Source organism: Diorhabda carinulata, chromosome X, assembly GCF_026250575.1.
Source record: "Diorhabda carinulata isolate Delta chromosome X, icDioCari1.1, whole genome shotgun sequence".
In the NCBI taxonomy this organism is placed as follows: domain Eukaryota; kingdom Metazoa; phylum Arthropoda; class Insecta; order Coleoptera; family Chrysomelidae; genus Diorhabda; species Diorhabda carinulata.
The window spans coordinates 11,507,918-11,533,692 of record NC_079472.1 but is presented as its reverse complement, the minus strand read 5'-3'; the positions used below and the strand labels follow the sequence as shown (position 1 = coordinate 11,533,692).

Here is a 25,775-nt window from a genome sequence, read left to right as displayed (position 1 = left end):
CAAAATAAGATAGTGCTTTAATTTAAAAAAAAAATCAAAATACCACCACTTTTGGGAAACCCTATATATTCATCAAATCACTCATGAAATATACTACGTCACTGGAGCCTAACTGTCATTTCAAACGATATATCAAACAACTTTTTCAAAATTTATTTACGTGCAACGTTGCCAAGTTCGAATATATTTCCAAGTTTACCGGAAATAGGTATTTCCGATACCGTTTTTGTTGCTTAGGGGATGAAATAAAACGGTTTTACATCCAATAAACTCGTTTACTTGTCCAACAATATTAAATCTCCTTAGAACTAGTAAAAAATAATAATAATAATAATAATAATAATATACAAAAAATAACAATATATCACCGCATAAAAGTTCATAGACAAACGGAACAAAAAAACAAAGTATTTCATAGAATAATAGACTTGCAACGTTTAATACGATGTTGGAATACGAAAAAAGAAGAAGATTTTTGTTTATTTTTGGTAGAAGTACTATAAATCCTTGACGATTTAATGTTATGATTATTAAATGGTTAATTTGACAACTATAATCTGTCACCTGTCACCCCGATGTCTACAAAATCGTTAATTTGGAAAAGAAAAAAATTTTTTATTCGAAACATAAAGGAACTGAGCTAAAAGGAAGAATAGGACTATTTTGTTCTTCTAGAAGGGCAGTAGCCATGGCGTTACTCGCATTCTCAAATTCCCCTAACGCTTCAAGAACTTTCCCCAAATTATACCAAGTGATGTGATTTTTCGGTTCGATTTTGGCAGCCTCCCTCAAAGTTGTTTCCGCTAACCCCTGAAAATCCAAATAATGGTAAACGAGCCCTAATTGTTGTAAGGATTTGACGTGAAGGGGATTGATGGCTACGGCGTTTTGGAAGCACATTTTGGCGTCCGTCCATTGCTGTTTGTGCATGTGGAGTAAACCTTTCTGTATAAAAAAAAATAATTATTACGAAAAAAAAAATGTATGGAATATGTAAATCGATACTTACCATATGCATTATGTGATGACTCAAAGGGTATATTTGCATAGCTTCGTGCAAGCACATTTGTACATCGGTCGGTTGGTCTAGGGCTAGATAGAGCTCGGCTAGTAGTAACCATATTTCTACTTGTAACATCCAAGCCCTTTGCGGACCAGGTCTAGGGTTGAAGCTACTTACAGAGCTGGCTACTTCGCTTAGGGCCTGTTCTACGCGCGAAGCGGCTATGTTGTGTAAATGTAAAGAACCTAAAAGTTATATACACGAATTTGAAATTGGGAAATTATTATTTTCTCCCATTAAAATGTAGTGGATATAGATTTTTTTTAATATAATAGGTGAGTTGATTCGAGCCGGTCCGGTCATGTTTTTTGTTTACGTTGTTGGAAGCGATGTTACAAACTGCAGGGCCGGACTGAGTAGGAAGCTTATTATGACATAATTCTCGACCAAAGTAAAAGTAATAGTTTTAAAAATGAATAAAAAAGATAAAATTCAGTGAAATCTGGTAAATTTTACGTAAAACGTAATAAATATTATTTAATACATGACTTAAAAGGGTATTAAGTTAATTATGAATAGAAATCATAACAATAATTGATATTTTCAAATATTCGTCGTGTTAAACGTTCGTGCCAGTCCGGTCATGTTCTTTGTTTATGTTGATAGAAGCGATTTAAACAAACTGCAGGGCCGGACTGAGTAGGAAGCTTATTATGACATAATTCTCGACTAAAGTAAATGTAATAGTTTTAAAAATGAACAAAAAGATAAAATTCAGTGAAATTTGGTAAATTTCACGTAAATTATAATAAAATTTATTTGATAGATGACTTAACAGGGTATTAAGTTAATTATGACCAGAGGAACAATTACAAAAATCGATCTTTTCAAATATTCTTCGTATTAAACGTTCGTGCCAGTCCGGTCGTGTTGTTTTTTTATGTTATGAGAAACGATGTGACCAAACTGCAGGGCCGGCTCAAGTCAGAAGCTTCGCGTGATATGATTTTGAAATAAAATAATATTTCTTGACCGAACAAATCCGCCACTGCTTTGTTTACGTTACTTTTGAATAAAATGTAAAATGAACAAATGCCAGGGACGGATTGGCTCGACTTTTTGCACTGCTGATGTCCAGAAAAAAAGAAAATTCATAAAATTTCGATCAAAAAATGGAATTTTATATTTTTTGAAGTAAATCTGATACTTACTTGAGTCTTTATCTGACATTTCAGAAGTGTATAGTTGGAAGACTGATCTGGTATCGCTTTTCCTGTCGCATTCTGGCATATCTGAAATTGCTTGGCCTTCGTATAAATTTTTCCATAGTTCAAGCATCTGTTTGGCAGTTAGTAACGCTTTCTATTGGAAATAAACAAGATTATGATGAAAAGAAAACCATAAAAATATCAGTTTTTAAAAATTTTCTAATTTTTCAATTTTTTTGTACCTATACTGTACAGTACTCACGATTTTCCAGAATTTATACTTTGTGCCGATTCTTCACAAAAATGTGTTTCAGTTGATTACGGCTTTTTTGAAATTTGTCATTTTTCCTATCGATTTTTTTTCAATATTTCCGGATTTTATTAGAATCTTTACGAATTTGTATAGTTTTCCACATATTTTGAAATTTTTTTGTTTTTTCCAGTTTCCTATCTTTTTACCAGAATTTATGTAATTTTCCAATTTTTCCCGAAATTTTTTAACTTTCTTTTGTCTCTTGCATGTTTTTTACAATTTTATCTAATTTTCCTAATATTTTTATAGATTTTCTGGAAGTTTTTCCAATGTTTTTCGTACTTCTTTTGAACACAACTTTTTAACGCATTTCTCAGTTCTTAAATTTTCTGTGGATTTTCAAACTTCCATATGTTTTTGGTGATTTTTTTGTAAATTTTCGAATTTCTTTGCAGTTTTTCATTTTTTGTTCTAATTTTTCACATCTCCACCACATATTTATGTGTTTTTCTTTTGAAGTTTTTTACAGATTTTTTCCAAATTCTACAATTTTTATGCTTTTTTTTGGAAATCTTCAGTCTTTTTATTTATTTGTCAAATTTTCAATAGAATTCTCTCATTTTCATATGAATTTTGCTCATTTTTTATAATTTCTCCCGAATATTTAGGGGATTTTCCCCTGAAAGTCCTTTTTTGAAATCCTATTTTTTTTAATTTCTGACATTTTTTATCATGATATTTTCGTAATTTTTTCAAACATACAATATTTTACCGATTTACTTCCGATTTTTCAACATCCTTCGGGTTGTCATAACTTTTTTGTAATTTTTCGAATTTTTTTGCACATTTTTAGTTTTATTTTGAATTTTTCATATTTTTACTACATATTGATGTTTTTTTTCTCAGATTTTTCTAAATTCTACAATTTTTCCAGTTTTATTCTGATTTTTTATGTTTTTTTATCATAATTTATTGAATTTTTCAGTTTTTCCGATGTTTTCTATCGGAGGTTATCGAATTTCCTTCGGATTTTTCAACTTCCTTTAGTTTTTTGTGAATATTTTGTAATTTTTCGAATTTCTTTGCACTTTTTCCGGTTTTTTCATTATTCACATTTTCACCACATATTGATGTGTTTTTCTATTGGAAGTTTTTTACAGTTTTTTTTTGTGAATTCTACAATTTTTACGCATTTTCAAGTTTTTTTCGGTTTTTTTTTATCAGAGTTAATTAAATTTTTCGCATTTCTCAGTTTTACCAATTTTTTTCTTCGGTGTTTATAGACTTTTCTTCGAATTTTTCAACTTCCTTCAGTTTTTCGTGTTTTTTTGTAATTTCTCGAATTTCTTTGTACTTTTACAGTTTTTTTAATTCTTTACATTTTTACTACATACTACAAAGTCCTTTTTTGAAATTCTATTTTTTGCAATTTTTGGCATTTTACTAGAGATATTTTCGATTTTTCCCAATATCTAACATTTTCCAAATTCCCTTCGCTTTTTTCTCGAAATTTTCACAAAATTTTCCACTACCCTCTCGCCTCCTCCCCTATTGTCAATTTGGAATTTAACAAATCAACTTCCACTCATTGAAACATCAAAAACAAGCAAATTGTTTCAATTGTCAATAAACAAAAAAAAATAAAAATTGAAATGAATATATACAGTGTATCAAAAAAAAAAACAAAAAACTCACCTCACCCCCAAACTCGTGCAAATCTAAATACGCTTTGACGTACATGAGATTCAAACTATCCGGATATTCTTCCAAAGCGTTTTCCACGACCAAAAGGGCATTTGTATGTTGCCTCTGCGCCGTTAATAACAAAACTAAAAGATGCACTGACGTCGAATGATCCGGATGTAGGTCCAAACTGACACGAACGTGCTGTTGAGCTTCCGGAATATCACCAATCACAGCCAACTGAAGCCCCAGATAATATCGAGATAAATAATCATTCGGTTCCAATTCCACGGCGCTAAAATTTCACATTTCGATCATTTCAAAACAAAAACTTCCCTAAAATTCCATACCTTCGAAAGTTATTCAAGGCATCATGTCGGAATCTATCCTTCTCTTTCCGTAACGCACTTATTTCCGCTTGGAGATGATAACCGATACCTATATATAAGTGACATCTACCTAGAAGCCCGCCGTACGCTACCAACGCCATCTCTCGCGCTCGTACACTAAAATCGGTACCTGAAATATTGTTCCAATACAAACTTTTCGCTTCCCCTTCGTATATATACCGACCTTCAGCGGGTAAACCGAGGTGTTCGTAACATAATTTGGCTATTAACAGACAGTTGCTGGGTTCGTTGGGTTCTAGACGTATAACTTCTTTTAATACAACGAAAGCTTGTTCGTATCTGTTGATAGATAGAAGACTCAAGGCATATTGCTTCCACATGTGAGCCTCTTCGAACGAAAACTTCATCGAACGTTCCAAAGACTGTATAAGACCATCGAAATATATAGAATTGATTTTTTTCACAGCAATATTAATAGAAGTGGGTCAAAACATTCACTAGTATGAATAATTTCTTAGAATTCCCCATTTAAAACCAAATTGACCATTTTTAATAATTGGCAATAGTATAAAATTAATTCAGGAAATAAATTTCTTCTTTTGGGCCGGTCTGGCACTGCTCTTTGTTTACATTCCGAGCGCATGTTGTATAAAGGGCGTGTTATAGAGCACGACCAATGAGAAAAATCCCAAACACCGCCATATTTGGATATTAGCCAATCAGCAATAAGCGCGCGAACTCAAATGTTTATGTAATTGACATAAGTAAAAATATACCTTGTTCTTCGTAAAATTTTTAAAAATAATTAACTAAAAAATATTTTTATTTCAATTAAAACTCTTTTAATTATAAACTGTTGCACGTTTTAATGAAAATAATAGCGAATTTTTGAGAACTTGTTGATTAACAAAAATGTAAACAAAGAACACGACCGCAGTGGCTCAACGCACTAAATAATTCTTCAGCTGCTATTAACAGACAGTTGCTGGGTTCGTTGGGTTCTAGACGTATAACTTCTTTTAAAACAACGAAAGCTTGAGAATGCTCTAATACATTTTGTCTTAGGTTGCAAATAAGACTTGAGGTACTCAAATTTTTGAGTTTTTTAATATACAAAACAAAATTAATTTTCTACAATAACTTGAGAAAGATCTGAAAAGAAATCTATTTTGTTTAGTTAAAGTGTTAAAAAATATGCAAATAAAAATATGTATATAAATTCATTTTATGTGGCTGCCATTTTGAATTTCCAAAATTTGAAAATAACAACTTTTTCATAAACTTTTCCTCTATATATTAATATATTATCGTTTTGTTTTTGTTTATTTAACTATACTTTTCACTCAAAAAAACAAATTTACAAAATTTTTTTTTTCAAAAATTAAGGCTAAAAACATTTTTGTGGAAATCTAGTTTTATAATGCTACAGACCACAAAATTTCTTACAATTTTGATACATGTAATTTTTTTGTATGATCAAAAATAAAAAAGATATAGTAAATGGTTTAAATATCAAATAACGTAAACTGTGCTTGCTAATTTCACCGGAATTTATTAAAAAATTCACGAAAATGGTTCTTTTTCGATCTTATTTAACCAAAAGAAACTGATTCAATTAAGAGGCAAAATTATTCAATATAGACATTAATATTGCAACAAAAACAGATTTTTTCAAAGTGAATTCAATAATAAATTCAAAATCCACTAAAGTTTCATTAACATAGGCATTATAGGTAAAACGCACATATTAAGCACTGTACATTCATAATAAAGCTTTTCGGTCGCCCTTTTGGCTGCAGTTCAACTTCTGAGACACTTTCATGACCATAAAAGTGATTTATTCCATCACCAAGATTTCAACACTCCTAATTTTTGAAAAACGACTTCTATCTACTATCAAAACATGCAATTTTCGCATAACAATGAACAGACGAGCCCTAATGGTTAAATAAACATTAGAATACCTCTTGTAGCAGAGCGGTCTGACCCCAACGCACCGTAGCTACCGCTAATAAGTCGTAAACAGTAACAGCATCCTGGTAAGCACTAACTCTGATTTCCTTGAATTCCGGGGACTGCGATAATACAGCGTTCCTCACAGCCATAGATTCCGCTACCAGTAGCAATAATATTGTCTCTTCGCATTCATTTCTAGGAATAAACTGAAATATAAACAATTAAGTTACAAATTAAATAAATAAATATATATAATTACTTGATTTAATGAAGCGTAGTATTTCGGTTTCCATATTGAATTTTTCGGTACAGAATTCAAAGGGGCTTTGTATTTTTCTCCTAACATACCTTGTAGTATCAATTCAGCCATTTGACACATGAATTTCAGCCTAATATTATTGACACCGTGGGCTTCTATAGCACAAAGGGTGTTTCTGTATCTAGAAATAAAATAAATTCATCCCTATATAGATTATTTTCATTTTAAATTGGTTTAATGTTAGTTTAGATTCTGTTTTACACTAACCTTTCTAAAGCTAACTCAGGTTTGTTTTTTTGTAAAAGAAATACAGGTGTTAATTGAATCGCTTGTTCCAAGATGTCTCCAAGTGGTTTTTGTTGAGCTGGTGGCTGTGGGGAATGACTTCCTACGAAATCAAGCTTTTTCAATTTATTTATTGAACTGTATTTGTTTTAAATTGATAAGAAACGAATCTTACCAGTACTGAAAGTAGGTAATGTGGAATTTAGTTCTTTTTCCAATTTTTGCATATAAAGAAGACTCAAGTCAGTGGCTAAATCTAAACATTTGGACATCTCTTCTTGTTTTTCGGCTTTTTTAAATTTACTAGCTGCAGCGTCATCTTTTTGAAGACACAGAGCTTTAACTGCGTATGATTCAGCTACTATTTTCAAACTACGACTAAAAACATTCACCATAAATAAAAAAAACCGTCACTGTGTGTATTTTATGTTACTTACAGTGGGAGTTTTTTTTCTGTTAAATTTTGTAAATCGGCTAATTTGAAATGTTTTAAACCTTCTGTGTACTGGCCGCAAGCATACTGCAACTTTCCTAAGAGCAAATGTGCATCCATTGCCACCCCCGCCTCCAAAAATATATCAATTTTTTCCAAAAACATTTTATATATTTTCGAAAAATAATAAAATGGTACCAAATAGAACCCCATCTCATTATTATTACCAATAATATTGGAAAAATTCATTTTACAATCACTTAAGTATTAAAACACAGTTATTACATCAAATTGTAATTAATGAATTATGTATTTTCTACTTTACATTTAATTTAAAACTAGAAACAACCTTGAAACTTCATTACACAATAAATGAACTTTATTTTATAAAATATTAAATTTACCTTAATGCCTTCTTCTGTTACGACCATGTTTAGGTAACGTTTGGCGTCTATTAGACCTAATTTTGCTCTATTGATATTCGCATCTATTGGTGGCCATTCTTCGAAAAAATTCTCTAGTTTACCCTCACCAATTAAAAAATCAGCCAAACACACTATAATTAATGATAATTAGTGTATTTACATCGTTTGATTACCTTTTTTATTGTTTTCTTTACCACAATCTGGAGATTTTTCCTTTAATTGTTCTGCTAATTCGATAACTCTCAACCAATTGGATTCTTCACGATTTTTTTCTATTTCTACTTCTACTCTAGTGGTACCCGATTTTACACGACTCGTCATTCTTATTATTTAATTCTAAATTGATTTTACGTTAAAAAATTATTGTTTTTCTATAAGTCAACATTTACCATAACCTAGTTTTAAGTTTGACAAATTTGACAACTAGTTTTTAAATCAAGTGTCGCCACAACCGGGCGCTTGAAAAAACTATAGAATATAAAACTAGACCGGACTACCTCGTTTCTACCATAAGGTCTGTTAAAATAATCACCTGCGAAATCTGCATGATTATTACTCTGAAGATGTATTAATTCCATGTGCTTAAAGATATTTATATAACGCGCTAATTTTTCTGTAAAATGAATATTATTTCAAATGACATCAAAAACTATTTTTATCTAAGCCAGACGTATATTTTTAAATAACATGATATTGATAAAAATCGATATTGTTGTTATGTTTTGTGTGATAAATTACATTCCGTGTTTATCAAAACCATATTTTTACGACAAAATCGCATGTATCAAGTATTCGTAAGACGGACCTGACTAAATGAAAAATGTTATTACCCTATTATTGCATAAAATGTATAAAAATAAATATCATATTCAATGAGGGTAGACACACAGGTGACATCAAATTTTAATTGACCATATAAAGTTATTTAAACGTTTTTAAAGCAACAAACTGAGTTAACGTGATGATTTTATATTATTACGTCAAATTATTTGTTCATTATTGAATATACTTTTGTATACCTAACAAGTCATAAATAAAATGTAAAATTAAAATTGATATGTCTAATATTTGTATAGTATTTCTACAATTACTAATATAATACTATAATTCGCGTCTTCATTCTTCATTATTGACAAGATGACATAAATCAATAATTATATTTTTCTTTTCTATAAATATTTGTTTATATTTGATATTACAAAAACACCTTGTAACAAATATTATTTTACAGTTTCCTGTAAAACAAAAAATAATTGATCTTCTTTGTTTTGAATTAAACGTATAGATGGCGTAGTTAAAAGATTGTAATAAAATGAACTGTAAAGTTTTTGTTTTTTAAATTAGAATAAAGAATTATAGGATTTTAAAGGAAACAATAGAAATTTCTTGGATCGAAAAATACATGAATTGATGTATTCTAACATATTAATGTTTTACTAATAAAATAATAACATTGATTCACTAGCAAATATTTTCTTTATTTTTTGAAAATACTATTGATATGATCTAAAAATGGAAATATGTAGAATGATACCCGCTCCCCAAGGAAAAGTATGAATGAATTTATTAACAAAGTTTAAATTAACTAACTATACATTCATTAGATAGAAAGGGGTGTGTTTAGCGGCATAAAGGAGTGGTCTTGACCCAGTTGTTTACTCTAATTAGGAAGAATCAATAGAGCATAAGAGTCCAGTACATAATTTTTTCCTCTCTATTAATAGAAGTCTGACATAATATTAATACCGTTTTTGTTATTACATTAATCGACAGTTTCATTTTTTACGCGTTGCGCGTCGCATAGGGTAGTATACCGTTTACCGCACCCGCAAGAAGCCGAAAGCACGACGCACCGCGGCACGCTTGAAGAACGCGCGAAAGCCAGATCCGTTGACTGTTTGACGCATTGCAGGTAGAAGTCGACCAATAGCGAGCGTCGATCGTACGAGTAGACGTTGTAAACAAGCCGCACCCGACGTTTAAACATGACATATAGCTCGCGGCGATAACTAGATCCGTAAAATACCGTTCTTGAATTCAATAAAATTTGCTTATAATGGACCGATTTGAAAATTTGGAAATTGTAAAATTTTTTTTTGTAATAAGGTATATTATTCGATTGGTTTATTAGAGTGGAAATACGGTCGTTTCGGCGTAGGAATATTTCCACCGGTTAGTGTCGTAGCCGCACTATTGCGCTTTGGTGGTTTCGCAGCAGTTAACCCCTCTCCTCTCCAACGTCGATCCTAAACAAAACGAGAAGACAGTTGGCTGGTGCACTTTGACGAGAGGCGTTGTATGTTACTACGTTGTGTCGACATTTTTCTGTTTAGTGTACCAATTAATCTTTAAATATTACCATGGTAAGTAAATATTATTTACCATCGCATTTATTATTTGATAGGTAAATTGTTGTTAATAATGTTGTTGTACATATTTATGTAAAATGTTAAAAGTTTGATGTAGGATTGTGTAAATAAATATGACGGGTTTTGGTGACGAACCGGTGAATATTGTGTCGCAATGCGGAACTTTCCGTTGTAAATGCAAAAACGTATTTATTTTATCTTTAAAATACGTTTATTTACACTAATTATGTATCTTATATCGATCTGTTGCTTATTGGGTATTTATTTACGTACAAAAATCGAGCCTTTGACATTTTTTAGGCTGACCAACTCACCGAAGAACAAATTGCCGAATTCAAAGAAGCATTCTCACTGTTCGATAAAGACGGCGATGGTACAATTACTACTAAAGAATTAGGTACTGTAATGAGATCTCTAGGACAAAATCCAACTGAAGCCGAATTACAGGATATGATTAATGAAGTAGATGCTGATGGTAAGTAAATAATTAATTTTCTTTCGAGGTACCTGGTTAATTCCATCTTTGCAACAAAATTGCATCTTTTCCAACAGTTTTAGAGGTTAATTAGTCTTATATACGATTTTTCTGTTTCTTTTATTGATTTTTTTGCGTTAGAAAAGGGATTGTTAAAATGATGGTAATTATATTTATAACCTCCAAATATTTTTTTTGGTATTTCATCTCGAAACGAAACATTTTTTGGTAAATTTCGTAGTATATACGAGATATATGGAATTTTCTAGACATTTGTATCGAGAAAAGTAGAGTTTTAAATCATTTTGCAAAATTACGTTTCGAATGTTTCACAAACAAAAATAATGGTTATAGAAGTACACTGAAAAAACAATATTAGTCATTAAAACTGCACTTTTCGTCATTTTTTTACCTGTTTTTGACTTTAAACAAGGTTTGTTATAGAATTACACTGAGAAAACAATATTTGTTATTGAAGCTTAACTTTTTGTCATTTTTATCAGTTTTTTACTAAAAAAAAAGATTTGTTATGAAATTTCTCTGAGACAACAATATTTGTTAACAAAACTCAACTTAGCGTCATTTTTATTCAAGAATTTAATTTGATATAAAAGTTTTGCATGCATTTTCCTTTCCAACCTTTTCTTTCGGATATAAATCAGATATAACCAGAACTAAAAAAAAGTTTTCGTCATTTTTGTGATTAATTTTTAACTCAAAAAAAGGTTTGCTATGGAATTACACTGAGAAAACAATATTTGTTATTAAAACTCAATTTTACATCAGTTCCACCTGATTTCACTTAAAAAAAAAGATTTGTTATGGAATTACTCTGAAAAAACAATATTTGTGATTAAAACTTAATGCGTAATTTTTCACCATATTTTTTTTTAATAAAAGGTTTTTTATGAAATTATACTGATATACAGTTTTTGTTATTAAATCTCAACTTTACGTGAATTTTCTTTCACATGATTTTCACTTTAAAAAAGGTTTTTTGTGGAATTACACTGAGGAAACAATATTTTTTATTATAACAAAAGTGTTCATCATTTTGTGCTTAATTTTTAACTCATAAAAATATTTGTTATGGAATTACACTGAAAAACATTATTAAAACTGAACTTTACTTCTTTCTTCAAGCGATTTTTACTTGACAAAAAAGTTTGTTATGGAATTACACCGAAAAAACAATATTTGTTATTAAAACTCAATTTTACGTCATTTTTACTTAAAAAAAAAAGAAATTTGTTATGGAATTACACTGAGAAAATAATATTTGTTAACAAAACTCAACTCAACGTCATTTTTATTCAAGAATTTGATTAAATATACAAAGTTTTGCATGTATTTTCTTTTTCAACAATTTATATTCTGACGTAAACCAGATATAACCAGAACTAAAAAAAATCTCTTGTTACAGTTAACTCATTTTCTAACTATGTTTTACCTTCCTCCGGATTCTTGTATATCTTAGATTTGCTATTAATTTTTATAATTTTTTAAAATTTCTTTTTTCTTATATTATTCTTTTTCTTCCCATTCCTAATTTTCTTCGTTTTCCATTATTCATTGTAGATCCTTCTTCTATATCTCTAGATTTAATATTCTTTCCATTATAATTTTACAAAATCTTCTACTTCGTGTCCATCCATTCTATTTCTACCTTGTCAAAGACTTTTCTCTAGTCTATAAAGCAGCAGTATACGTTTCCAATATTTTCTTATTGGCTTTTCTTATATTAAACTGTGTTCCTTTTTAGTTTTTTTTTCTAACTTCTAACCTGGTGTCTATTTTCCAAAATTTTGTCATGTATTTAGGACCATATACTATTGAATTTGGGTTGAAAACTCCCAAATCTATGTTTTTGATAATCCAAACAGTGATTCAGCTTTGTATATATGCCTTATGAGTATGAAAGAAAATATCAAACATGATAAAAAAATGTAAATTTTCCTGTGAAATGTTCATACAATAAAAATTTATGTTAAATAACACCATGATTCATTTTATGGCATTTGTTGATGACTAATTTCGTGTCACATTTATAGGAAATTGTAAAATATTAGGATTTTTTTTTTATTTTTAAGAAATAATTTTCATTTTTTCCCTCAAAATCAACGAAGAAATGTGACATTTGACATTCTAATAGTTTGAAATTAACTAGACTCATATTTTCTCTAATATTTTCTTATTAATATCTTTATTCACAATGGAGCTGAAATTATTATCTTTTTTTGTGTAAAAACCCAATAACATACGGCATCATCGACAATTTTCACATTGCGTTCTCCTTTGAGGAGAGTTTGTGAACAAAAAATAATCGAAATTAGTCGAATCAGGTGAATATTAACAATTAACATGAATAAGTTGAAAGTATAACATATTATAACTAATTAAACACTCTGTACACCCCTCGTATATCGACTAGATGCTACTTCGCGTCACCAATTACTCCCTGGAGAGGAATATTTACGGAAAACCAATCAGTTTAGCCGTATTCTCGTCCGAATCTTCACTAAAAATTTACAATTTATTGAAAGTAGTTTATCATGTTCGCATGACTTTATTTACCCCTCGTATATCGACTAAATGTTACCTCGCGTCACCAATTACTCCCTGGAGAGGAATATTTACGGAAAACCAATCAGTTTAGCCGTATTCTCGTCCGAATCTTCACTAAAAATTTACAATTTATTGAAAGTAGTTTATCATGTTCGCATGACTTTATTTACCCCTCGTATATCGACTAGATGCTACTTCGCGTCACGAATTACTCCCTGGAGAGAAACATTTACGGTAAATAAATCAGTTTAGCCGTATTCTCGTCCGAATTGTCATGAGATCTGGATTGAAACTCACAATTTATTGAAAGCATTGTGGGTTTATCGTGTCCGCGTGTTTTTGACTGATTAGAGATAACCAAGAAAAGACAAGACAATGGGTGGTGAAGAACCTTAGCTCGAACTTTTTAAAGTCACTGTTAGTCTCGCCCATTGCTTTTTCTCCATGACTTTCTTTTAAATGCACCAACTGTATTCTCGAATGCCCTTGAGATCTATAGCACAGAAACGTGCTTTGCTTGTCCCATAACAGGAGTCTCCATTCACTCCATAGCGGACAGACTTCTCAGAGAGGGCTACTGGACTATTTTGTAAAGGAAGCTTTGGAAACTGTTGTGAGAAAAATCTGCTGTTGTGTTCTCTGCAGGAGCTAAGCTATTCCTATACCTGGTGGCTCTATTAAACAGTACACAATCTATGCAGCATATGTTTCAAGTTTGAACTTATTGAACATCGCTGGGAAAAGCGTATGGAACGAAAAAGGGATTACTTTGAACAATTTTCTTTGTCGAGCCAAGTACTTCCGGGACAATTTTGGTCCGAGTCGCCTAAATGCCGTCAATTGAAATTTCCATAATTGGAAGACCTTGTACGGGACGATACTGGCTTAAAAATGTTTTCCATTGTCACATTTATTTATCCCCACTCCGTTTTAATGGTTTTTACGTGACCGATTTTGAATTAATCTTGTGAGTAATTTTTAATTTTATCTTCGCAGGAAATTGAAATAATAGTAGGCGTAAATTGTTTATAAATATTTCGAAATAATTTTACTATCCGTGACAATAACGAAACTAATAATTTTCTTGTGTCAGGGCTCTTTTTAATTGCATATTTTCAGGAAATGGATGTAGATAAAACTTTAAAGAAATCGGGTTGTTTATCAAATTTCCTGTATATACGTGAATGGTTTTATGTGTATACATAATCTATACTTAAAAAAAATTTTCGTATTATTTACGACGGCTGGTTGTACATTAACCTTTCTATAAACTATTTCTTATAAATCAGTCTTTTTGAAGCGCCCCGTATATTCACAAAACTCCATAAAATTGATTTCTCATATGAAAACCTCTCATAAATCTAAATACGAGGGCCGATCCATTTATGTACAGTTGTTTCTAAACTGTTTTTCATAAATCGTTCTTTTTGGAGTTGCTCTGTATATCCGCAGACTGTTGTGGATTAGTTCGTAAATCATCCTTTTTGAGGCGCCTGGTATATTCATAGAGATCCGAAAGGTTGATTTTTTTTATGGAAAATAGTCTTAATCATTTTATGTTGTACTGTTTTTTATAAATCGTTCTTTTTGAGGCGCCCTGTATATTCACAGAGCTCTTAAACTTTGGTTGTTGTATTGAAATTCCTTGAAAATAGATCTACGCATGCACAATTCAATATCAAAATTGTTCGTATTGAGCAACTGACGGTGATTCAATACTTGCGTTTCAACGAATTGGCTCGAATGCTAATTGTCAATAATTTTCAGTCTGTTATATCTGATAGAAAATTTTGAAGCGTTAAATACTCGATAAGGTGCCATCGAGCGGCAATGCTAAACACATCCCTCGTATAGTAAATAGAATCTAGAATGACGTTGATACAAACTATTGGTTTATACAATACCAAACGTTTATTTTTACACGTGTGTACATCTGTGTATGTATCTATACAATAACCAATATGTGAGAAAAAATTTCATGTTCCATAAATTTTCCCATAAATTTTTTTATTCGATTATATTTGGTTAAATTTGTGGATTTAAAGGCGATAAAAAGAAACTGGAACCAAAAGAATTTTCATTTTTTTTTTTACGAAAACAATCGAAATATTTTCAATTAGTTATAGACACTCATATACGAGGGATATTTGAAATTTTTTATTCAACCAAATAGCTCATTAATGTTTTAACCTTTTTACCCGTTCCAAATGGTAGTTATCCTTAAAATCGCGTCTACGCATGCACTTGATGGTAATCATTCTCCTACAAGTAAAACTTTGAGGTTAGGAAATAAAGAGAAGTCGTTAGGGGCTAGATCTGGTCAATACGTTAAGTGGTGAATGAAATCGAAGTGCAATTTGGTGGAATTTCGTCATGGTTGGTGTGGAAATGAGAGATCCTGATGAAAAAGTACATTCCTCCTGTAATATGGTCCGTATTTTGCACATTACTCCGTTTTTTGAGTTATTCTGTTAATACAATCCTGTAAAAATTCCAAAATAAATGAAATTATAGTGCCTAAGTGCAAATATGTTCCGAATTCATGTCCATAAGCGCTAGCATCTTTAAATTGATGTCGGTAATTTATTAAATAACCCTCGTATAAGAAAAAAAAGCCATTCCATTAAATCTGTTAAATAATTATCAATCGAAAGTACTTGAAAATAACTTACGTAATATTATATAAATACGATAAAGCGTTACTTATCGTATCTCTATTTATATAGTGTGAGTCATTTGATAAGAAAATGATACGATTTTTTAATATCGAATAACGCCCGGCAGCGTAGCCTTCTTAAATGGGTCTGGAGCCCAGTATAAGTGGTTAAGGTTTTACTACAGATGCATTGAACCATAGCTTAGATACAAAGACTAGGTTCTCGTTAATTCAAATAGATTTCGGGATAGTTGGGAAGACAGTAGAAAACAAACTAAAACCTCGAGGAGTCTGGAAGTGGGCACGGTCCAGAAAGGAAGCCAGATAAGTGTCCGTAGGGAGGTCTTCGGATGATCCCAATCTCTTAGAATGAACAGGAGATTGACGTGTTGGATCAAGACTAAGAATCCTATCTGGGGAGCTCTGTACGTTAGCCATGCTAAGGAAATTTTAGCGTGTTACCGACTCTACCATGGGGAGGTGTAAAGAACTTGATCAAGAGGGGCTGCAAACTTTAAAAGCTCGCAACGTGGACAAATTTCTATTAGGAATGAATTTAATCCATGGGGAATTTGATTTTTCTAAAATTACATTCGAATTATTAAACTGAAGTAGAAATAGAAATACAGAATATATTAGCAGTCCATACGGTACTGATACTTGTGTTATACCTCCTGTAGAAGTGGCAACATTTCTATTAGGAATGAATTTAATAATAGAAAGAAATTTAATAATAGAAATATAAAATATATTAGCAGTCCATTCAGTGCTGGTACTTGTCGTATATCCCCTGTAAAAATGGCAAAATTTCTATTAGGAATGAATTTAATCGATAGGGGATTTTGATTTTTCCAAAATTACATTCGAATTATTAAACTGAAGTAGAAATAGAAATACAGAATATATTAGCAGTCCATACGGTACTGATACTTCTGTTATACCTCCTGTAGAAGTGGCAACATTTCTATTAGGAATGAATTTAATAATAGAAAGAAATTTAATAATAGAAATATAAAATATATTAGCAGTCCATCCAGTGCTGGTACTTGTCGTATATCCCCTGTAAAAATGGCAAAATTTCTATTAGGAATGAATTTAATCGATAGGGGATTTTGATTTTTCTAAAATCGATTCCATTTCCTTTATTTCAATTATTAAAATGAAGTAGAAATATTACTTATTGGTATATTGAAAATCGTTAAAAAGCTAACAAATTTTTCATTGAAAAACAAAATATCTTTCAAATTTAGTTCATATCTAAAAAATATTTTCCATACAAAGTATGTTAATTATATCGATTGTAATACACGTCATTATTTTAATGGGAAATCTCTTATCGATTACGCGGAATATTCCAAACGATGTACCGGGTGATTCATTATTTTTTTTTCTATCTCTAGGTAACGGCACGATCGATTTCCCAGAATTTTTAACGATGATGGCGCGTAAAATGAAAGACACAGACAGTGAAGAAGAAATTCGTGAAGCATTCCGAGTATTCGATAAGGACGGTAACGGTTTTATTTCCGCAGCAGAATTGCGTCACGTCATGACCAATTTGGGTGAAAAATTGACGGACGAAGAAGTCGACGAAATGATCAGGGAGGCCGACATCGACGGTGACGGTCAAGTCAATTACGAAGGTGAGTTATTCTTCTTTTTTAGAAAAAATGAAAAATTATCACCTTATTTGCATGTTATATGTAGTTATTTAGGTTAAGATATCGTTTTCGAAGCTATTATCATTTTCACTTATAAAAACGTTATAAAAAAATCGTATACGGGGATTGTTCTAAATTTATTTCTTAATAGTGACGTATCCAAACGGACAAACCTCGTATATATATATATATTTGTGATTCTATTTAATTGTGTAGAGCGAAAATTATGTTAAAACATTCAACATATTCTTCTTCTTTTTCTAACATTCATCCATTATTTCGTACAGCTTGTTAATCCACATTTACCATTATTTACTAGTTACTATGTTTGTCCTATGTTTTTTTATTATATATATACATAAATTTTATTGATCTTATAAACTTATTACATTTTATTCTTTCGTAAATATTTTCATTTTATTACTTAATTTTTCCGGTTATTCTATTTTTGTTAGGTTTATTTAGGAATTTACCCCGGTATATGTCAATTTTTTTAAAATATTTTTTTCTAAAATTGTTTTGTTTTCTTGTACGTTATTTTTTTTTCAACCGTTTTTTAAAATGCGGCAAAATTAAAATATACATATACAGTACGGCACATCTAAAAAAATTTGATATTTCGTTTTTTTTATTTATTTGCATTTTTCCAAATATCGAATTGTAAATTTCGGCGAAAATTTTTCTCAATTTTGACGCGCACCTATCGTTTAAGAGATAATTGAGTGCATTTACGTTCTATATACAGTGTGGCACATCAAAATGTATAGAAATGCCCTTTTATCACATTGATATATAGTTTTCCAAATGTCAAATTGTGTATCTCATTGGGGGTTTGCCACAGTTTTAATGGAATTTTATCGTTTTCGAGATATTATAATGTATTCATGTTCTATACAAAGTGTTGCTCATCTAAATGGATGAAAATTTCGTTGTATCACATTAATCGACAGAATTCCAATTCTCAAATTAAGTTTTTTATCGTATAGTTTTCCCAAATTTGATGGAAATGTACGGTTTTCGAGATATCCAAATTTATTCATGATCTGTATACAGTGTGGCCCATAAAAATTGATGAAAAATTCGTTTATCAAGCTGATGAACAGTATTTAAAATGTTAAATTGTGTATTTCGACAAGGGTTTCCACAGTTTTAATGGAGTCTTACCTTTTTCGAGATGATTTAATGTTTTCATGTTCTATATACAGTGTGGCACATCAAAATGTATAGTAATGTCCTTTTATCACATTGATATATAGTTTTCCAAATGTCAAATTGTGTATCTCATTGGGGGTTTGCCACAGTTTTAATGGACTTTTATCGTTTTCGAGATATTATAATGTATTCATGTTCTATACAAAGTGTTGCTCATCTAAATGGATGAAAATTTCGTATACCACATTAATCGACAGAATTCCAATTCTCAAATTAAGTTTTTTATCGTATAGTTTTCCCAAATTTGATGGAAATGTACGGTTTTCGAGATATCCAAATTTATTCATGATCTGTATACAGTGTGGCCCATAAAAATTGATCAAAAATTCGTTTATTAAGCTGATGAACAGTATTTAAAATGTTAAATTGTGTATTTCGACAAGGGTTTCCACAGTTTTAATGGAGTCTTACCGTTTTCGAGATGATTTAATGTTTTCATGCTCTATATACTCATCAAAATGGATGAAAATTTCGTTTATCACATTAATCGACAGAATTCCAATTCTCAAATTTAGTTTTTCGTCGTATAGTTTTCCCAAATGTTATGGAAATTTATGGTTTTTGAGATATCTAAATGTATTCATGCCCTGTATACAGTGTGGCTCATAAAAATTGATGAAAAATTCGTTTATCAAGCTGATGAACAGTATTTAAAATGTTAAATTGTGTATTTCGACAAGGGTTTCCACAGTTTTAATGGAGTCTTACCTTTTTCGAGATGATTTAATGTTTTCATGTTCTATATACAGTGTGACTCATCAAAATGGATGAAAATTTCGTTTATCACATTAATTGACAGAATTCCAATTCTCAAATTTAGTTTTTCGTCGTATAGTTTTCCCAAATGTTATGGAAATTTATGGTTTTTGAGATATCTAAATGTATTCATGCCCTGTATACAGTGTGGCTCATCAAATTGGTAACAAATTTTTTTATATTTATCGACATTTCAAATGACAAATTGTGTTTTTCGTTAGATGTTTTTCCCTTTTTCGAGATAATTGTGAGCATTTATCTGCCGTATACAGTGTGATAAATAAAAATTTTCGTTTTACAAATTGACTAACAGCAGATCAAACGTCTTATTATCTTATATCGAAAGAGTATTATCTTAATTTTAATACACTAGTTTTCGTGTTATTTAGATGTATTTTTATCTCTTACATACAGGGTTACGGGGTTTATGAATTTATGATTTTTATGTTGCAATTTACGTTTTTTTTTTCTTATTTAGAATTTGGATAGTTACTCTACGATCTATATGCCTCAACTGACGTTATATTAAATGATAGATTATGTTGATTTTCGCTATTTATTCGAATCAAATATTGTGATGCAATTCAATATCAGTCGGTGTCGATAGACCGTGGAGTTGCTATTTTCATATTTTTTACGAAGCACACTTTATAATTAATTATAGAACGGATCTATGCGCTGATTTGTATGACTGGTAGAGTTGTTCCTTTGCAGATTTCCGAGCTCTATCGCTCATAGTTTTCAATCAGTACCCGTCACGTGTTTCGAGCTGGTCAGTTCGTAGTAGTCGTGCTTTGAGAATGTGCTTTAGACGCATGCTCAAATTTCGTTATCGTGTTTTAATTTTTTTTTGTAGCGTTAGGACATCTAACGGATTGTTTTTGTAGTATGCACGTACGTAAAAAAAACGTCAAACCGTATAATTTTGAAAAAAAAAATTTCGGAAAAAACCATATTTCCAAAGCACGCGTTTTAGTCGGTGATTGTCGTAATCGGAAATTTTTCTTATTTTCTAATTTTAGTATGTACGGGGTCAGGTTAGAAAATTTAGAAATTGGTTTCGTCTTTACCTGGTTATTATACTCCGTCGAAATAGGGGTGGATTTTTTAAAATTATAATTAATAAATGGGAGTCCTGAAAGTTTTGACAAGCAACATGGTTTTCGACGGGGTAAACCAACAAAATGATTCTAAAATATCCGCGCGGAAAGTGGAACAATCACAAATGAGTGACTTTAGATCGAATTTAGGAAAAAATTTTATGCGATTCTCGAGAATTTCAAAAAATTTTTTCATAAAAATTTTCCAAAATAAAATAACTGAAACCCATGATTTTTTGGAAGGTAAATATTTGGTGTAACCCAAACGATTGTTTTGAAAAAATACCATATAATAAATACGAGGGCTACGTGATTATTTACGTTTGGACCAGCCAGTTGCCCATAAATACGAGGGCGGCTAGATTTTTTATCTTGAGTCACGCGAGTTTGTGATAAATACATAAATATGAGAGTGGTGGGATTTTTCACCTTGAGTCCAGCGAATTTCGTATTAATACGAAGACGGCACGAATTTTCACGTTGGATTCAGCCAGTTTCGGATAAATACGAGGGCGGTGCGAGTTTTCACGTTTGGACCAGCCAGTTTTGGATAAATACGAGGGCGGTGAGATTTATCACCTTAAGTCCAGTCAGTTTCGGATGAATACGAGAGCGGCGTGGTTTTTTCTCTTTTGCTCCAGCGATTTTGGATCGATACGAGGGCGGTGTGGCTTCTTATATGTGCCCTAGAGAATTTCGGATAAATACGAGGACGGTGCGAGATTTATGTTTGATCCATCCAGTTACGGATAAATACGGGGGCGTTACGATTCAACGATTTTCTTTTTTTTTTTGCAAAATTCGCGGAAACAAAAAATAATACGTGATAGACAAATCAGGTGAATAATGGTGGATGGAGCGGTATTAAATGGTGAAGCAGTTCGGTTAATTTGTCTTCGATAATAACGGTCGAATAATATAATATTTACTTAACTTTTCTTCGATTTTTTAAATTTTTCCTCTATTGACTTTATTCGATTTTAAAAACTGTCGTAATTAAGTGAAATTTCAATAAAATACTTATTATCATAGATCGACATCTAATTGTGTTGTGTAAGTTTAAAAAATGCGATAATGTTTCCGTATCTCCCTGGTATAGAATCATAATAAAAACACGCAAATTCAGCGTTTACGAAATCTTACGATCCATTTATCGAGATTTGTATTTTCTCTATATTCAACGGTTTGAACTAAATTTAAGTTCCTTTTGAATATTTTTGACTTTTTTCACTTTCCAGCGAAGCTCCCTATCTCTTTAAAATAGCCCACCAAAATATAACCTCGATTTAATTCATAAATCCAGTTCAAAAGTCAGATATTTGAGACATCGATAAATGGTTCGAAAATGCTGAACTAAAGTGTTTTAATGATGATTTTATACCGGGTAGATACGAAAATATAGTCCCAATAGCTTTGAAATTTAACTCAGATCGTGTCGAAAATCCAGTATCGTCTTTCAGCTTTTTAAAAAAAATTGTGCTTTTCCTTTTACTTAAGTGTCCAGTGTGTGCGTTTTTTACAGTGTAAAAGGTGGAGGTAAAACCATAATAAAATATTCGATTTAATTAAAAAAATAATAATAAATACTGAATTTTTTTTTATTTTTCATTTTAGAATTTATCAAAACCCACCTTTTGGCCAAATGAATATATAATAATAATTTTTAACCGGAAATAAAATACGTTAGATAGCTTGTAAATAAAATTATTGTTTTTATTTTTGTTTTATTTATTTATTTTTTCCTCGTTTATATCCCCATACCCAAAAAAAATACGGTTTGCCGCCAACGAAAATTCGTCCTTAATTGATGGTGTATTAATTATGTAATTAACTGAAATACATGTCGATAATTAATCTGCTTTAAAATATTCAATTAATTTCGGAAACCCCTCAACTAATTTATATTGTCATTATTTTTAAAGCAGACTCACCTTGTATGCTATGTAATCTAATACAGTGTCTTTACGAGTTGTGGCTATTTGATATCGAGATTATTTCTATTTATAGTTCGCGTTTCTATGATTAATTTCAGTCCCGTGCTGTATATGAACAAATTAGTTTAATTTTTGATCGTATACCGCAGGGATTTAACACGAAAACTGTCCGATAATTTACAGATGTGGTAGAATTGTAAAGTCATGAACCTTATTTCCCAAATTTTTCATCGAAATTTTTTTTCTGGAAAAATTAGTAAAGCCTCCGTAACTAAACATGTTTTTCATTTCACATTTTCTTACAAGAAAAATGAGAACCGCCCTCGTAACTAAATTTAATTTTCTCGCTGTTGATTTTTTCTAAATATGACGATATTTCCAAAAATTTTTTTATTGAAAATTAGTTTCTTTAATCGATCACGTTTAAAAATTCTAGTATTACCCCCGTAGCTTAATGAAAATATGTTGAAAATTGTAACTAAATTATTTGACGCTTTGTCCAGTGAGGAAATTATCAAAATTTCAGTTTTTTAACACTAAATTTTCCTTATTTTTAAAATTAGTTTTTTTGAACGATCGGGTTTGTGAATCTTGGTATTACCCCTGTAGTCAAATGAAAAATTAGCACCATCCTCAAATCTTATTATTTTGACGCTTTTTTTAGTGAAAAAAATTTTCTTGCTGTTGATTTTTCACATATGACGATATTTTCAAAATTTCAGTTTTTTGATACTAAATTCCAATTATTTTGAAAACTAGTTTTTTTAAACGATTGGGTTTGCTGATCTTAGTATTACCCCCGTAGCTAAGTGAAAAATGAGAATCACACTGAATTACATTTCCATTAATTCTTTTTAAATTCCATTCTCATTATTTCCAAAATTTCAGTTTTTTAAAACTATTTTCCACAAATTTTTTCCTTATTTTGGAAAAAAATTCGTTTATTATAAATATTTTTATGAATCTCTTGTTATACTTAGTAGATCCTAGAAAAATTCATATCACTCAGTGTTGCTAAATAAAAAAAATATATGATTTGGAATCTAGATTTTCAAAATTTTTCTTTCTGTTGTTTCTCAAAAAAATTTTCGAAAGAAATTTCACCCTCGTAATTGAGTTATCGAAAGTGTGAAATGAACTTTTTGTGTAATTTTGAATCAATATTTTCAAAATTGTGATTTTTCAACAATTTATTTATCGAAATCTTTTAACAAAAATCCAAAAATTTGCTAGCTATTGTTCATAAGCAAATTCATTACAATTTTGCTTGGGATTCATATCAATATTAGAATTACCCCCGTAACAAGTCATTCGAAGCAACTTTTCGATATTTTGAATCAATATTTCCAAAATTGTAATTTTTTAAGGACAAATTTGCATTTTGAACAAATTTTTTTGTATTTGGCAAAAAATTTCCATTATTTTGATTGATATGCGGTAAAACGTAGATTCCGATATATTTTTCTGTTCTTATAACAAATAAATGTAACTGAATATTTCAACTTTTTCTAGATTAGAACTGCCCTCGAAGCTAAATTCAATTTTATGTCATTTAAGTACCACCCCCGTAGATTTCAACTTTATAATATTAAAATCGCCCTCGTAGCTGAATAATTTAAACTTTTTTCCTGTTAGAATCACCCTCGTATCTAAATATTCAAACCTCTAAAATATTTGCCCCTGTAGCTGAATATTTTAACTTTTTCTTATTAGAATCGCCCTCGTATCTGAAATATTTTGAAAATAGTGATGTTTAGAATGCGAATCCAACCATTTTTACTGTTTTTTGAAAAAAAAATTCATTATTCCAGTCGACACACAGTAATTTTTTTAAAACCTTAAAAACTTTCAGACCCACCCTCATAACTAAGACATTAATAATGCGAACTTTTTATAATTTGAAATTAATCTAGAATCACTGCGCACGCGTAATATCGTTTATTTTATAGCCACACTTCGTATTATTATAAAACTCGCACGTACGTTACCATAATCGACATTTTCAAATGTTTGTTGTTGCAGAGTTCGTCACCATGATGACTTCAAAATGAAGAAATCACGTGTCGCATTTTCAGCTTTCCATTGTTTCATCCCGGCTCATTGTCTACATTTTTCAACACCTCGAACTTTTTTGCTTTGTGGCCGGGCCCACTAAAGTGAATAACTTAACCGTTATTTCATTTACAAGACAAATTTAATTAATAAATATATTTATAAATTAATATTATGATTGTGTAAATTTTTGTATAATATATTTTTTTTTCTTTTACCTCGGATCGTTGCGAAGGAATCACCGATCCGTACCGTATTAAAAATTCTGTGCTACATGTTCTAGTTGAGAGTTTAAAAAAAAGTCACAAAGTATGAAAAAAAACGTACTTATTATAATGAGAATAATAATAATTAAAAAAAATTGTTCTATTTGGTGTTAGTTTAGGGGATACAGTCACTTCATACTTTGTGATGCATCATCTGTGCACTTACTATATAGTACGTATCCCCCTTACATTTTTTTTTATCCCCATTTACCCCCTTTCTTGTACCGTAGGTTTTACATTTTAGTAGCCTAGGACTTTTTAAATACGCTGGAAAGTAAGCACGTTTTTATTGTCGTCTTATATCGATGCATCATGGAAATGTTAATATTTTTCGGTTCACATTGTATAGGGTGAAACGGTCGTTGGAAATTTGCTCGAATTTTCTGCAAGGAAAATTGTTTTCAATTTCTCAAGACCTATTACAACCCGTTTCCTGTTAATTTTTCTAATTATTCTTATTTTTTTTTAATTTATTATTAATATAAGGTCCGTAACGTATCGGTTACAATGTGAAATTATTAGATGTTTAAATTTCAAATAAATGTGACTAAAAAAATATCTTTCCTGTTACTTACTGGTTACCCAATATATTATTATTACAATTAAAACTTTTCTTTATTTAAAAATAAAAATATTCGAATTGAAATTATTTTTCTCTATGCCACGCCACTGATTTTTCGCTAAATATTTCAATTCAACTTAAGATCAGCACACATGGGACCGGCTAGACGAACGGTTTATTTGCCGCTCCGGTCGGTCTAGTGTGTGCTAACTTTGATTTCAATTAAAAGCTTTAGTGAAAAATAAACTCAAAACCGAAAATCTTCGAATTTTCCTAAATATGAAACTCAAAGATAATTTTAAAAGTGGTTAA

General features: G+C 30.5%; 2 protein-coding genes across 3 annotated transcripts; one reads left to right on the top strand and one right to left on the bottom strand.

The window, feature by feature from the left end:
* Window positions 1-261: 261 nt before the first annotated feature.
* LOC130901264 (tetratricopeptide repeat protein 7B) lies at window positions 262-8,292 on the bottom strand. The gene is made up of 13 exons (XM_057812486.1): window positions 8,050-8,292; window positions 7,835-7,986; window positions 7,435-7,562; window positions 7,173-7,375; window positions 6,980-7,100; window positions 6,713-6,893; window positions 6,462-6,659; window positions 4,721-4,919; window positions 4,498-4,666; window positions 4,160-4,442; window positions 2,215-2,365; window positions 1,010-1,248; window positions 262-945 (listed from the first exon to the last, which is right to left on the bottom strand). Exons 1-13 carry the CDS (start codon window positions 8,174-8,176, stop codon window positions 616-618), a joined length of 2,481 nt encoding a protein of 826 aa, XP_057668469.1. The 5' UTR covers window positions 8,177-8,292; the 3' UTR covers window positions 262-615.
* Window positions 8,293-9,667: 1,375 nt separating this feature from the next.
* Window positions 9,668-25,547, top strand: LOC130900528 (calmodulin). Of its 2 annotated transcripts, none has more exons than XM_057811222.1 (4): window positions 9,668-10,218; window positions 10,525-10,699; window positions 17,321-17,563; window positions 24,606-25,547. In XM_057811222.1, exons 1-4 carry the CDS (start codon window positions 10,216-10,218, stop codon window positions 24,632-24,634), a joined length of 450 nt encoding a protein of 149 aa, XP_057667205.1. In that variant the 5' UTR covers window positions 9,668-10,215; the 3' UTR covers window positions 24,635-25,547. The 2 variants fall into 2 exon arrangements, with proteins under 2 accessions (XP_057667205.1, XP_057667204.1); XM_057811221.1 differs by lacking the exon at window positions 24,606-25,547 and adding an exon at window positions 22,264-22,365 and having other exon boundaries at window positions 9,914-10,218.
* Window positions 25,548-25,775: the final 228 nt, after the last annotated feature.